This window comes from Accipiter gentilis, chromosome 11 (assembly GCF_929443795.1).
Source record: "Accipiter gentilis chromosome 11, bAccGen1.1, whole genome shotgun sequence".
Taxonomy (NCBI): Eukaryota; Metazoa; Chordata; class Aves; order Accipitriformes; family Accipitridae; genus Astur; species Astur gentilis.
In genome coordinates this window covers 16,847,035-16,862,546 of record NC_064890.1, presented here as the reverse complement: position 1 = coordinate 16,862,546, position 15,512 = coordinate 16,847,035, and the positions used below count along the sequence as shown (strand labels likewise).

The 15,512-nt window shown below is 36.3% G+C and overlaps 1 protein-coding gene across 9 annotated transcripts in view; it reads right to left on the bottom strand.

Moving 5' to 3' along the window:
• KIF21A (kinesin family member 21A) overlaps positions 1–15,512 on the bottom strand; it is a 102,525-nt gene that overhangs the window by 50,044 nt on the left and 36,969 nt on the right. For all 9 annotated transcript variants that reach the window (XM_049813923.1, XM_049813926.1, XM_049813930.1 and 6 more), the window contains exons 4-11: positions 14,822–14,971; positions 13,987–14,121; positions 10,540–10,707; positions 8,935–9,050; positions 5,250–5,445; positions 4,245–4,434; positions 3,461–3,524; positions 2,459–2,662 (exon numbers count right to left, since the gene is read on the bottom strand). In XM_049813923.1, the coding sequence (XP_049669880.1) occupies positions 2,459–2,662; positions 3,461–3,524; positions 4,245–4,434; positions 5,250–5,445; positions 8,935–9,050; positions 10,540–10,707; positions 13,987–14,121; positions 14,822–14,971 (1,223 nt within the window). The remainder of the gene's footprint in view (positions 1–2,458; positions 2,663–3,460; positions 3,525–4,244; positions 4,435–5,249; positions 5,446–8,934; positions 9,051–10,539; positions 10,708–13,986; positions 14,122–14,821; positions 14,972–15,512) is intronic.

Below are 15,512 nucleotides of genomic sequence, written 5' to 3'. Positions count from 1 at the left end.
AATTTAGTTTAATAAAGGTTAGGGAGGGCAAAAGACAACAGTCAAAAAAGGTTACCAGGTATGTAAGGCTCACTAATGATTGAAAGGGACGTAGGAGGTTTGCTCTGGGGCTTCCAGTGAGTAGGTCACACTGTGGGACACTCCAATCAAGCATGTCAGTATTTCAGTAGCCAAAACATTACTGCCATGTAAACTGTTTCCAATAAACTTTATGACAGATGCTTATTAAAGGCTACAGATATATAGCAGTACATACCTGCTGCTCATTCAGAAACTGGCTCTTAGATCTTCAGGCTAGCTCACAACAATTTAGATAAGTGGCATATATTTAAAATTATGCACCTTTCATCATACTGACCCATAATCAGGAAACAAACAGGTGAAGAAAGGTAGCAGATGGGGCAGAACTAGTAACTAGGCTTATCGATCCCATTTTAGCAGGAAAATGATAGACAACTTTAAAAGAACAGCAACCCTAAAAAGAAATAGTACAGTAAAAGCAGCTAAATGCCTGTAGAACACAGAAGTAGAGCAAAGAATCCCTTCCAAACTGCAGGGTAAATTGTCCCTTTGCAATACATTAGTGTACTCATTGCCAATTCCTGAAATTTCAGTAGAATAAAAATCCACAGCGATCTATCCTGAACACAGGCTTTGCATTTCATTAATTAATTAGATAGAAGCACTCCACAGGTAACAAGTATGACAGGCTATATGCATAACCCCTCAAATTCTAACATTTCTTAGCTTCTAAGGAATTTCCTAACACATGCACTTCAGAAATTTATAAATATTTATTGCAAAGCAGTTTGCAGATGGGCCAGTAAACAGATTCAAACCTTACCAGCACTTTGAAGAGTATGATCCCATTCTATAGAATGGAAGACCTGCTTTAACATGGAGGCTGGACCATCAAGAGGTCTTTTCCAACTTAAATTTTTCTATGGTTCTCTAATTCTATAATGCTAGAACAGAAAACTGATCTCAAATTAGTTTAAAGGAAGTATTCCCTAATTCTGGATCAGACCACTTGGCCATTCACAAGATTATTGTCCTGGTGTGAACAAGTGTGACTGGATGCAGAAGCTTCTTTTGGAAAAAAAAAAAAAAAAAAAAAAAAAAACCAACCCAAAAAGATCAACCATCTCTTTTACTTACTACTGTATGTAGGGTAAAACTTCCAAATGTTTTTTTAAAGTCATCATCTCTTACAATAAGAGATATTACTCAATATATCTAGTAACCTTAATCTGTTTTCTGGTCACAATCCTGTCTGCTACCTAGTACTCAGGCTTCAAACTAACAATTGGGGCTTTATCTAAACATGAATCTAAACACATGCTTGATTTTAAAAGGTGTCGAAACATATGAAATCAAGTCTATCTGTTCTTGCGTTTACAGGTAAAGAACATATTGAAGCATTTGGCTGAAGAGAGGCCAGAACATTCTGCTGATTTCATTTAACACTTCCACCCTGCCCTCAAGTTCCTATAAACATGAGACACAAAAATCTATCAAAATCTCCATAAATGTATAAGAGTTTCCTTAAAAATTATATGCAAGGGAAGAATCTAGTTGTTAAAATGAGTGTTCTCCACAAGTATCAGACATTAACTTGGTGAATGGATTTAGATATTGGACCTCAAATTGCAGATATCACTAACTCAAGTCTACTTTATACTTCAACTATATTTCAAGGCTTATACTGTTTTGGTTTTACTCTTAACTTGTAGAAGTAGTCTGAAGGGCCATTAGTAGAAAGAGTAATAGATTAGAAGTGTGGAAAAATTCAAGGAAAAGGGAAAAATCTCTAACGGAATCAGAGTTTCGGAGTACACAAACAGATCCTTGCTGTACTAACTGCTGTCTGAACAGGCATTTTTATCAATGTCTATGAGCATTTTAGTAGATGAGAAGTCGGATGGCAAAAAACAGCAAAGCATGATGTTGCAGAGAATTAGGAAACCTCAAATTAAAAACATTTATAAAAGCAGAAGATAAAGCAAAAGAAGCCATTCCAAGAGCTACCAAAGAATTCCCAGCTATTCAGAATATCTTTTCTTCAGAAAGCTGTTTCAGTTTTGACGTATGGTAGAAAAAAGTTTATAATTTTTGGTTTTGCAAACTTCTGTTGAATTTCAAAACGTCTTAAAAAAATTTTTTTTTAAATATCAAAATTTATGGAAAGCACCTGTGCTTTTACCACTGTGCATAATTATATAGAAAAATTCATTACAACAGAGACATTCATTGTACAAATACTGCATACTTCACTGGAAGAAAAGATGCAGAAGAAAAACATCTATAACTTCAATGTGTAAAAGGGTTCGAAGGAACAGCAATTCAGGATCCAAACCCACACAGCAACAATGAATTAATTTTAAAATCTTAGTGGTTAAAAAAATACACTTCTTTACTAATAAAGAGAAAACAAATAGCATTATAATTCATACACCACCTCTTTTTCTTTTTCCTTTCTTTTTTTTTCAGCTTTTCTAGATCTTTCTTGGCTATATCTAGAATTTCCATTGTCTCTTTCTCTGAAGAAAGCATAGAAGCAGAAAATGCTGATGGTCCACCAAAGTATGTAGATCTTGCTGAAGCTCTTGACAAGTTGCGTCGAAGATTTTCATTCACTGCTTCACTTTCTAATAATTTTGCTCTTAAAAAAAAAATTTTAGAGTATGAATCACAAGTATTGCTAATGCACAAGATGTATACTCTTTAGCATCTGTAACTGCAATGCATTACCTTCAGTTAAAAAGAAACTACAAACCAAGGTAAAGTCTCACAAAATACAAATGTAGCAAATCCCTTGATGAGACCATTTTACACAACCTTCATGTATGTTGTGCATATAATTTATACCCTAGACAGAAACATATAAATGTCTGTATAAATATACACACAGATATATGTACAGATATATATCTGCATACGTTGTGTGTATATACATATTACATGAAAGCTACACAAGATCTCTAACACTAACTGGGAATAGGCCAGACAATTTTTTTTTTTTTTTTGCATGCTACACCTCCAAGAAATAGAGAAATAAAAATATCTAAAATATTTAATACTTTAAATTAAAGAGAAAGCAGATTTTTTTTAAACACTAAATCACAACAAGTAATTTCTCAGTACTATCATTTATACAGAAGGTGATGAAATTATAAAACAACTGTTCTAAGTTTTGCTGTCTTTTGTGCAACAATATCAAGTTATCATCATTATTTAGGCAACATCTTACGTTCATCTCTATCGTCAGCTTCATCTTTAACATTTTAATTTTTTGTGGCCAAGAGCAACACCAGATGGTCGTAGAAGCTGAAGGACCACTGTCCTGAAGTAATCCCCACATAGGAAAGCCGAAGTATTTACTTGCTAACACTTACAGTATTTTTTCTTTTTTCTTTTTTTTTTTAAATAAAAATTGTTCAACAACATATTATGCAAATACCTGAGATCTTCAATTTCCTTGATATAATTATGAATCATGTTACTAATTTCTTCATTTCCTTCTCCTTTGAAGGACAGAGAGAAAGAGGGGGTGGGGGGAAGAGAAAGATTGAGAAAGGACGGTAACAGTATAAATATCTGAATACAGCTACTAGGTACAAAGTACCAGCAAAGAGACAAAATCATATGGGCTACATGTTTAGATCTTATCTGGTTTGTAAAATATACTTCCTCCTTGAGCTGCATTAAGTGTTAGGTTCCTCTGTGTCACATGATCAGAATTATGTCAAGTGACTTTTTCTATTTTATTTGTTTTCCATATTAGCACCTTCTAACAATGCATGTACCATAACTCAAATGTAACCTGACAAACAGTGCACAAAAAGAACAATGCAGTCATGGTAAGTGAATTGGTTGATTATTCTATGAGGTGAAAAGCAAGCCAACATTTCACCCATCTGTGTCCAGGTCCTCATCCAAAGCAAAATATTTAAGTCCTTGTATAGCTAAGCATACAAGTAATTCCTATCCAAAGGTATTATTTCACATTTTATGTTGCTCGTAGTCCTAAATGAATGGTCAAATCAGGGTACCAAACTATTTCTAATAGAAGTGTCCAGAAACAGAGGAAATAATCAGATGGGGGCCTATCCCTGCCAAAGCAGGTCCTACATTATTGTTACAAAGGCATCACTTCATTCCAAAGGATCCATGAAGCAAGAACATAACTGATTTAAGTTTATGAACTTATGAACCAGTTTACACACAACACACCCACAGCATACCTGCTCTGGCTAGCACTTGGTTGGCCTGATCACTCATAAGTTGTGTTATTCTTGCTCTCAGTGCATCAATAGTCTCTTGCATTGCTTTAATTCTAACACGCAGATTGTTGTTTTCTGTTTGCAGCATCGCATTTTCATGAAACATGTCATTAATGCTTTCAACACCTTCTTCATCTATAATCCTTTTACCCTTAAGTAAGAAAGTAAATATATTTTATTACTAGTAAAGGCTGACCTACACATGAAAAATTTTTAACTTGGCAAAGGAAATCCACAGATTACTTGAAATTTGAAATAGACACTCATAGCAAAAGATAATCTTCTATTGAAAAGTTTAAAACAATCAATAAACAGATAGTTTTCAAAACACTGATGTCTGGTCCACACCTTAGCATTTGGGTCCTGTGTAATTCCATCTTAGTCTGAAGTACAAGTTCTTGAAAAGGTTAAGAAATGAGAAGACAATTCTTTATGAAATCAGGATACCATCTCAAAGATAACAAAGGAGGACAACAGTGGTAACCACATTTATTGCTGAAAACATTATCCGTTTTAAATTTCAGGAAGAAACGGTCATTGTGTAGTATTAGTATCTGCCTTATATAATTTAAAACATATTTTTTAAACACAAATTGTTTTACCTGTCTAGTAAGTTTTTAAAAGCAATACACGGTAGCCATACACATTCATTTATGTGCCAATCTAAACTGTGGTAATTTTTACTTTAGAAGTGATTATTCCTCATTTCTGCGCATTACAAGGTCAATTTTTGCCTTTCAAATATCAAACACAATGCAGCATCTGTTGACATCACTGGCATTCATTGATGTATCTTTTCTCTGTGGATGCAATCTAAGTTTTCTAAAAACATCTGGTAATCACTGGAATTAGAAGTGTTGTTTACGTTAAGGTTGCTGTTCAAATCTTTTTAGTGTATGAAGTGGAAGTAGCCACCAGAAAAAAAAGCATTTTAAAGCAGAAGAAATCCTAAGAGGATAAACTTACTGTTTTGTATTCCATGAGTTCCATTTGTAGCCGTGTAATCTCACTGCGCAAAGCATTTATTTGTTGACTCGCCCTATCCTGATTAACCACCACCTTGTTCTTGATGTTCCGGGCCCGATTGGCATACTTTAATGTGTTCAAAGTTTCCATGAAATCTCGATCTGAAGGGCTCACACATGCTATCATAAGCGTTTGACTGGAATTTAGAAACATAGGTCAGTGTTACATACCAAGAACAAAAAGAGCGGAGAGAAGCTAACAGGTCTTCAGATAGAAGATGAAACAAGAATAGTGACTTCAGAACATTTGTGAAAATATTCCTCGATCTAACTCACAGTAGAAGACTATCAACCACAAAGTTCAGCGCTGTTACATGTTGTATGTCCCTAGCATAGCACAGGAGATGCCAGATCATTAATTGTTCTGCATGTAAAATTTTAAAAGCAATTTAATTGGTGTTCCTATAAATGTTTTTCAACCAAATTCAGTTTGCTTAACCATACATAAACTGAGACTTAAAAACTTGAGATCAACCTAAAGTCCTAGACAGTGATTTGGATCACACAGTTGTCAGGACTGCCTACTCTAATTCCTGAGGTGTGTACCTACTTAATCTGAAAGTTGCCTGAATGCTTATCTGAGGTGTCCATGTGTGCACACAACTCCCTAAGGTACCTATTATCTACCACTCCCTAAGGTACCCATTATCTACCTTGGGTTCTACCAAGATCCAAACTGCCTGAATTCTCCACTGCAAATTATCTCCTGCTCTCCGACAGAAGCACAAAAGCTAGTACTTACCCTTAGTACGTCTGGCTATAATTGTATTTATTCCATGTTTCATAAGACCACTGCTTAGAGCACTTCCACAAAAAGCAGAACCTGAGCTCTAGGCCCAAGAGGGTTATGAACAACCATCTTCCTACAATACCCTCTAGCCATCCCATCATGGGACATGCAGGGTGAGAACATACTCCCCGCTCCAACTGAAAGACTGAGCAGACAGAGCAGACAGAACCAGTGGGACAAAAGCAGAAAATGGCAAAAAAAATTTCACGACAACAAAGTGCTTTCATCATTCAACAGGCAGATGGAGGAATGGGGGTCTCTTCCCTCGCTCCCTGGAGTACACTAATTTCACATTAGATGAGAACAGCCTAGAGGGGTCAGAACCAGAGTTCCAGCTGTAGATCATACTCTGAAGATACCTACATTGCCTAAATTCTCAAGAGACAGAGGAAAACATTTACATTTGATGGACTCAGTACTCCCCTCCAGGCTTTAGAGGAATTTGCCTCTCTGTTTTATGTTAAAGCTTAGGTGGTTGCGCTAGGAAGAGTGCACTGTCTTCCAGGGCAATGAGCAATATCTGCATTAGGCAGACTGGATCCCTGCAACCCTTTGTGAAACAAACAATTACCTTCACCATACACACCAATAAACTAAACTGGAAAGGGTAACTAGCCTGAGGATACAAGAAAGAATCAGTTTCAGCAGTTTCTCAGACCTCCTGTGTGCCTTTGTGTCAGTTCTCCACTTGAGCTTAGTCCTCAAGATGAAGCTATGTGAGATTAAGAACAAATTCTTAATTCTGACATCAGGACTACTTGTGCTCTCAGTTGAGAATGTGATTACTTTTCTAAACCTCAGAGGACTGGTTCTGCTAGGCATCCGTCTTGAAAACTGAACAACTTGAACTCTACTTTCCTATGTGAATTGTATAATGAACTATTTTTTTAAAAAACACACTATTCTACTCCCTTTATTTTACCACTTCTTTAAACTGCTCTCCCTGCCCCAGAAGTTAAAAAAATTCTCATTTTTCATATTATATTTTATAAAAGTCCTTTCCAAAGACACCCATACTCCATATTCTTACTTGAATAGTTCATGAAATATTAATATTTAAATACTGCTTCAGAACTGTTACAGCATTATATTTAAAATCAGGATTATGGTAAGAATGGTACAGTGACACAATGCTTTCATCATTGTTAACTTAAGAGTCACTGCAATCTAACCTGAATCACTACTAGTAAACCTTTTTTAAGTATTTGCAAAAAAGAAACAATAATATGGACTGTAATACCAAGGGTAGAATTTGGAAGGCTACGGAACAGGCTAACAGAAATCTAATAATCTGATTTCCCAGAAGAAAAACTGCATATTTATTAAAATTCAGCTTTCCCACACTTTTTGGTTGCCAAATCATAGATAAGAAATTATTCAAATTGTGTTAATATGTATAACTCTTCCTTAACAGCAAACTGCTAATTTGACATGTCTCAGCAGGTATATCACATAAGCAAAAATAGGTGGTGATGGATGTCCACAAATTTAACATCAGTTAGAAACAGACAAAAAAAAATATATCTGAATATCCTTGAAAATGCTCTGGGACAGCATTTGTGATTTGTCCATTGTACACTATACTATGCAATTTTCCTGAAGAACAGGAGGGGGAGCAGTGAAGCTGTAAAATAGGAAAACATTCTGGAGTCAAAATTTCAACAACAGTGCAATTTTATAAGTGGTTTGAAAAAATGTTCATTAGCTACTGTATTTGATATAAAATTTAGTCAAAAACTGCTATTTGTAGTTATTTCCAGAAAGAGCTTGGAAGAGCTATGCTCTTAATTTCTGCTGATTTTTTCATAATTCCCGAGTTTCTTCCTCCCTTAAGCACTTCAGAAAATTCTAGCCTTTATTTTACTTGGTTTGTCCATTTCTTTGCTTTTCCTTACACTGCAGTGCTGCAAGGTCTTACTGAAGTTATCTCTCAGAAAAGCAGAGGAATAATTTAAGTGTTGTCTTCCACTTCTCCCTATTCTTTTGTGAAATGCCCAGAAAGCTTCCTGCCCTCCTAAAAAATAGTAGTCAGGCATACTGGATTAAATAGAGCAATAAGAGTACTTACTACCTGCTAAAATACATCCCACTACACTCCCTTTTGTATTTGTACATGTTAATGTTACAAATACAAAATTTGTTTTATTTTAATAAATTTGTTAATGCTTGCTTAGACAAAGCTTCCAGGGGCCAAAGCCTCTCTTCCTTGTATGTGCAGTAGGTATACAGAACAGGTTTATGCAAACAGTTCTGGTGATACACTAGTTTGTTTTTATTAGGCTATAATCAGATAACTGGACAGATGCACTATACCCTGAGGTATACAGCCTTTACAAAAAGATGGCAGCACCTGTGGTAAGCTGACTCCAATCTGCTGTGCATGGCATTCAGAGCCAATAATTAAGTGCCATTTAAAAAAAAAAAAAAGTAACAAAAAAACCTCTGAAGGTGAAATTCATCACAGCTTTAAAATATACTGTAGTTAATAAGGCTATAACACAATAACAAAGTTTACCGTTTATGCTATCTACAATCTAAAGATGTCTTCATGGAAAGGACTTGTCCTAGAAATGGTAACTTCCAAGTAACTTGAAGCCTCATGTTTAATAATGCTACGCTAGCACTGAAAACAACAATGCAAAAATGCTCTTTAAAATCTTTTCCCTTCATTGCCAGTGTTTTCTATCATGACAGTAATTTAACTTCAGAACCTCCCTCCAACAAAAAGAGTGGCTATTTTTATCCATTGTTTAATGTTTATTTTACTTTCTGAAGATTTATATACTCATTCATGCTCATTCACAATGAAATACAGAAAGTGTTCTAGTTTTCATACCTGTTTCCCCCAAGAGAGTCTTGAAGTAGCCTTGTAAGCTTTGAATCTCTGTATGGTACGTGAGTTGCCTTCTTACTTTTATCTCCCAGTGCACTTATTACATTACCAAGTGCCAGCTATAAAACACCAAATCACATAATGCACAAGTTAAAATCAGTTCTTGAGTAGTTTTACTTTAAAAACAGCTATAAACTGGGGTCTGAATATTGTAAAAAAATTAATATACTCATGAAAGTTAAGATAAAAAATATTTCTGAGGATTCTTACATTTTACAGTAGACATCTATAAACTTTTGTGCTATCAACAGTGAAGCAGATGACTTGCAGTCTGGTATCTGCAAGTGTTAAGTGCTTAGCACAATTTGCGTGCATTGTCTATTGGTATCTCATGGCAGTCGCAAACTAAAGTTAGAACTACCTCATGCAACAAACGTTTACTTTCTATGATTATTAAAGGTGATCTCTATTTCTAGCAGTAGCTATATTCTTTTTAAAAATAATTTTATCAGTGTGCTTTATGCTAGATTTAGAATAAATTATGGGGCATTAATATTAAAAAAAACCCAGAATTTATTACCTCTACAGATATGAAATAAAGAATGTATGATGAGTATTTAAGCATTTAAGGCTTGAAATTATGTAGTCCATAGCTATCCTCTTTTGTTGCTAAAAGGGTCTAATTCATGTTTATAAACAACCTAACATCTGGCTATAAAATTATTTTTAATGTGCAACTGCACATACTTCAATCATATCCCAAATTAAAGAACATTCCTCTAGATGGCACCCTGTACAGTCAGTTCTTAGTCTTGAAAATGGTCTTACTGCATCCAGCAGTTGAAGAACTGTATATACACCACATTCTGTGACTGCTTTGAAGTGTTTAAATCACTTTCAATCTGTTTCTCAAAGCTGAGGCCTGGAATTCACTGTAAATGAAAGTTTTGTGATCATAAAAAATATTACTTTTATCACAATGATTTTCACCTTCACACATTCTGTATCCTGTTTGTTAGGGATACATCTATGTCACCTAAACCCCCAAATTTCTGTTGGCTTTATATGTGCTTATATCAATAATGAAATTGAACTGAATTATCCTTCTCTTCCATATAATATAACCACAATAACTACAGGGTTGGTTTACATTGTGTGTCATAATTATAACAAAGAACCAGCATTTATTGATCAATTAAGCTTAATAATTGTCCATGTTTTACATGCCTGTACTCCTTGCAAACTGCTTGTAATAGTCTCCAATTGTTTGGGTCTTGACAGAATAAAAAAATGAAAAAAGTGAAAGGAACTCTACAATACATTTTAAAAGTTAGAGTAACTATGTTTCACAACAGTTGTAAGTACTGTAATTTGCCAGTTAGGGTCCAGACCAACCAAGAAAACACTAGCAAGCCAGAACCCAGTAAGAATCAATATATATTGTTAACATCTCATGCTACAGTCCTCATTCTGCACACAATGCATTTCTACTTTAGGGATGTCGTGGTTTAACCCCAGCCAGCAGCAAGGGATTACTAAAAACAAGTGATCCATAAAGGAAGAAAAGATGGTACCAACAGCCTATGGAAACAAGTTGTATAGTCTTACTAGTCCACAGTTGATGGAAATGCCTTCTTTCGCCCTTTCCCCTGTAGCTCCTGTTCGCTTTAACCTTTCCGATCCTGCTAGATCAACAAAATGGAACTTGGCAGTAAGAGTTTCAAATTCATTCATCTCAGAAGATTCAGATATTATCCTGTTATCAGTGGCATTATCCTGTAATTAAGAACAACCCATAAAGCTTGGTAAAACCCTTCACATTAACATTTGTCTACTGCAAAGTTTAATCAACAATTATTTACAAGACTACCTATTTGTCATGCCCAATTCCTTCCATATTTACTCATTCTCTTACAACTACAACAGTATCTCTCAAAAAACTATCTCCATTTTAATCACAGGTACTAACATATCATTCTTGAAGACCCACCTCTAGATCCACATGAATACCAATTACTTTAAGCATGAGCTACAATTGTTTTTTGTTGGAGGAATGGGGGGATACTTATATTAAAACACAAGTCTTCACCAATGTGGGCAAAAAGATCTGTACTTCTCCTGGAACGCAAGTCTTAAATCAATTGTCAAAGGAAATTTATTTAAAAAGAAAAAAGAAAAAAAAAAAAAAAAAAAAAAAAAAACCAAAACAAAACAAACAAAAAAAAACACAAAAAACACAACACAAACCCCCCACAAACTAATTATATTATTACCCCCTAAAATTACCAGACCCCCTTAGCTCATAAACCTGCCAAATAACTGAAAGATATTTTGATTTTATACCTCTCTAATCCCCATCATCAGCTTCCCTGTGGCATGATTCTTCAACTGTATTTTAGAAATTATTTTTTTAAGCCAGTTTTCCTAGCAGCCAGTATTCCACCAGCACTTCTGACTTGACCAGAAAATAAGGACAGCAGAGGAAATGAGGGAGAAAGAAGAGGTTCCTTTCTCCAACCCCCATCACCCAAGTAAGCTGTAATGACTGGCACTTGACTCATGCCTCCGTCAGTGCAGGGAGTCTGCCCAGGAACATGCTACACTATGGGCAGGTACCATAGCCTCTACCTCTTTCCACTTCATGTCCCAAAGCACAGCAGGAAAATTATCCTTTTTCATTAGATAATCCTGAGGTTTTGCTGTCAATTAGTATAGCTGTACCATATACTGTGGAGTTTTATTTTATTCTAAGTGTCGTTAAGACTTGTCAGGAAAGCAACACTGAATGAGAAAAAAATCTTTAGATTGCTCACTTCTTGACCTTCCTGGTAAGATACCCATTGCAGGGCAATTTCTACCTACTTGTCATGGCAGCTTCAGGCATATACCAAGTGTATACAGGATTTATAACATATTCACACAGCCCAATATACAGGCTTTACTAGGAATTTCTATTACAGAAAGCATAGATTGTTATAGTTCTTCTTAAATAATAAAAAAATAAATAAATAAAAAAACCCCAGCCACACAAACCCTCAGGTATTCTGTGGCAATGATCTTCATGCCCCTTGGTCAGCTAGCCCACAGCTTCCTTCACTACTGCAAGGGGTAATGCATGTGTCTGTAGAATAAACCATTCTCACAGCAGTTAAATGTTTCATGCTTCTTAAATAATCTCCTTTTGTAGCAGTTTCAGGAGAGAACAGGAATTGTGCCACTTCCACAAGACTGGAAATCACTATTTCTGATATTTTGACATTTACACTGCTGTGGACTGCACGCTCTTTCCCAGCACTCACAGTAATGATTAATGCATCCTTTTGCTCTCGCTTATTTAGTAAGTCAAATGTACATCCAGAAACTTCTGAGGGGCATGGATGGTGTGAACACAGCATGAGGAGCAGCGCATCTGTGCACTGCAGCCCTGGCTGCCTGCCCACACTGGGCACCGGAGACCGCATGCAGAGAGGGGACACAGCCAACGCTGTCATCCAAGGAAAAGAAACTGCGTTGCCCTAGTAACAAAGGTCTCCCAAAACTGTTGTCTGCAGAAGCTTGAGCTGCACCTCTCCTGGCCACCCAATAATAGTTCATATTAATTTATATGCCAGGAGCATTCAGAGGCCAACATCAAGTCTAAACCCTACTCTCCTAAACACCACAGGGAAAGAAGAGGGTGCCATCTCCACAGATTAAGGATCTAGCAATGCCCTGCTCTAGATGGACAAATTATCTTGCTCATATCTCCCAAAAAAGAAGAAACAAAACACAGTTTCACATTAGGCAGAAGGCAGCCACCTATTCTTCTAACACAAGCCTCTGTTAAAAACCAGGCAGAGCCAGGCAAGAGTCCTGTGGGCAGCTCAGCTGGTGAGGAAGACTGCAAGTGCACCAGTGCAGGTGGATTGACTGCAGGAAACGAGGCTCCCAGATGAGTTCTCACTCCCCAGCTACACAGACAGTTTTCAACAAAACCTCCGAGCAGACAGTGTCACCACACAGTGACCGAGGTACCCTGTCTGGGCTCCGAGCGTGGTGCCAGCCCCTCCCAAGTGAGAAGACAGACAGCTGCCCACACCACCAGATCCACAGTTTCAGCGTGAAAAGCAGGAAGAAGTGTTTTTAACAGGTGTATAAAGCAGGTCTACATACCACAAAGGACCAGGGACTGACCCTCATTTGCCTGCAAATGATTATTTGTAGTGTTAAAAAAAAAAAAAAAAAAAAAAAAAAACACACCAAACCAAAAAAAACCCAAACCACACTACAAATCCAATCCACTGTTCCACATGCTTAAAAACGTGATATCTATGTGTAAAATGTTAGCCAGATACTTAGGAGTTCACTAAAACATTTTAAAATTTTGATACCTTTAGAATAATCAAATTAAGTCCCCCTGAAGCTACTGTAGTTTTCAGTAATATGGATTTATTCATAACTCTCCTCTTTACAAGATACACAAACAGCAGCTAACAACTGGACATTCACAATAAGAATCTACAGAACAGCTCTGTGTACATTCATAGTTTTCATAGTTCAAATTTCAGGTTAAGTGCATAGACTTAACAAAACATCTGAACCCCAAATATATATCTGTTCGAAATAAAACCACTAAGCCTCAGAATGAAATGCTTTTCTACTTGCTCCTTGTTGGATATCAACACTTAATCTGAAATATCCAAGCATTTTCACTTAGTTGACTGCAAGCTTAAACCCACTAACTACTAAGACACTTAAAAACACTTTCCCAATTAAAGACAAATTACATTTTAACTTTCTTACTTGTGTATGTTGCAACGAAATACTGAAAAAAAATGCTAGAGGAGAATGGGCAGGTTCATGTAAGAGGCTGCAGTTTATGGTTGCCTCTGGCTAGAGGATGGTTACATATGCACAGATTAAATCAAATTATTGTAATACTTAAATTCACCAGGCATGATGATTGTAGCATCTTTACTAAGTGCAATTCAAATAGCAGTGGCTGCCAAAACATTCACATTCACATTTTGAAAAATGGTTACTAAAGTGAAGTTTAATAACAGCAAAGATACATACAGTGTTAAATGCAGGACAGACTCTGGTTTGACATAAGTGTATAGTAAAGATAGCATGTGACCGTGAGCTCTGAACATTCATCTGAGTGCTGGCAGTGGTTCGAGACAAAGCCCCCAGCTTCAAGCACTGCATCATCTAGAAAACAGACAAGAAGTACATTGCATTGCTTGCAGTTTAAATAAAAAGTGTTCCTATAATGCTGTTTTGGATATAAATAAGCTTTTTCTCTTTGCTACAATTTCAGTTCCTATATGCCAAGAAGCACAAAGATTCTTAAATAAGAAAAGTATTTTTTGTGGTTTCTGAAAGAAAACACTTAAATCTTTGCACCCCTCTTTTTACTGTCCCCTTGTAGTAACATAGCGATACTCCTTCCATTCACCTGTGGCCAAAGTGTACGATTTTTGTACTTTTTGTACAAAAACATACAGTACAATAACATTTGTATTCAGATTTGCAATGCACATGAACAGCAGTTTACCTCACATCAGTCGTCAGGCAAAACTCTCCTGTCACAGGAAAAATAACGTATATAAGATTTGGGAGATCAGATTTACGCACATACCAAAGCTTTCTCTCCCAGCAGAACCACATTATTAGCAAAAGTCTGTTCCTAGCATTAAGTGAAAGTAATATGCATTTAATATCAAACATTTATCAGATTTAAGGCTACAGAAACTAAAGAAAATAGAAATTTCAGCTAAATTTTACAGCTAAACTGTACAAGATGCAGATGTTAGCAAGCATAGCCTCTATTTTTAACTGCTTATCAAAACATACAACATTTTTAGAATGTACTTGGTAAGCTGCAGAGTAATTTATTTTCATTTATCACCTCCGATTCTCCATTCACAGTTCGGGTTGTAACACCCACTGTATAAATTCCTCCCGCTGAATCTTCATGTATTTTAATATTTGATTTTTTATTCTTTGCATCAATATCACGTGTGGTATCAAACAGATCAAGAATTTCTTCATTGTAAAGCTGAGGAGAGAAAAAAAAAAAAAGGCAAAAAGCCATGTATTACTTTAGGAAGGAATTCCTCCAAAGACTAACAAATCTGTGCATGGCACATACAGAAAGTTCTAAAAATCCAAAAGCCAAGACTCAAAAAAGGACGCTGTGAAACATCCAAACTTACAGGGACAATAGGGTGATAGATAGAGCAGCTGCAAATTAAGTCACCTGCACACCTTACTATTATGCCACCCAAGGAAGCAGTAACTTCCTCCACATGGTCAGATCTGGGAGAAGATTCTCTGGTGGGACCAGGGAAGGGGAGGCACTCGATGCCAGCAGAACAACAGTGGCAGTGGTTTCTGTGGCAGGTACCTGCTGCCTTCAGGTTTGACCTTGGGCTTTTCTTTTGTTCTGTTGATTCATTTGGCTGCACCCTCCTCCAAACACTTCAAACTCACTCCACTTGCTCTCCCTGCCATCACACCTCTTCTCATCTCCTCTCTCGCACCTTAATAATTCTATGTCTCTCTTTAATTTAGATAAACTGGAAGGAATTTAACATAAT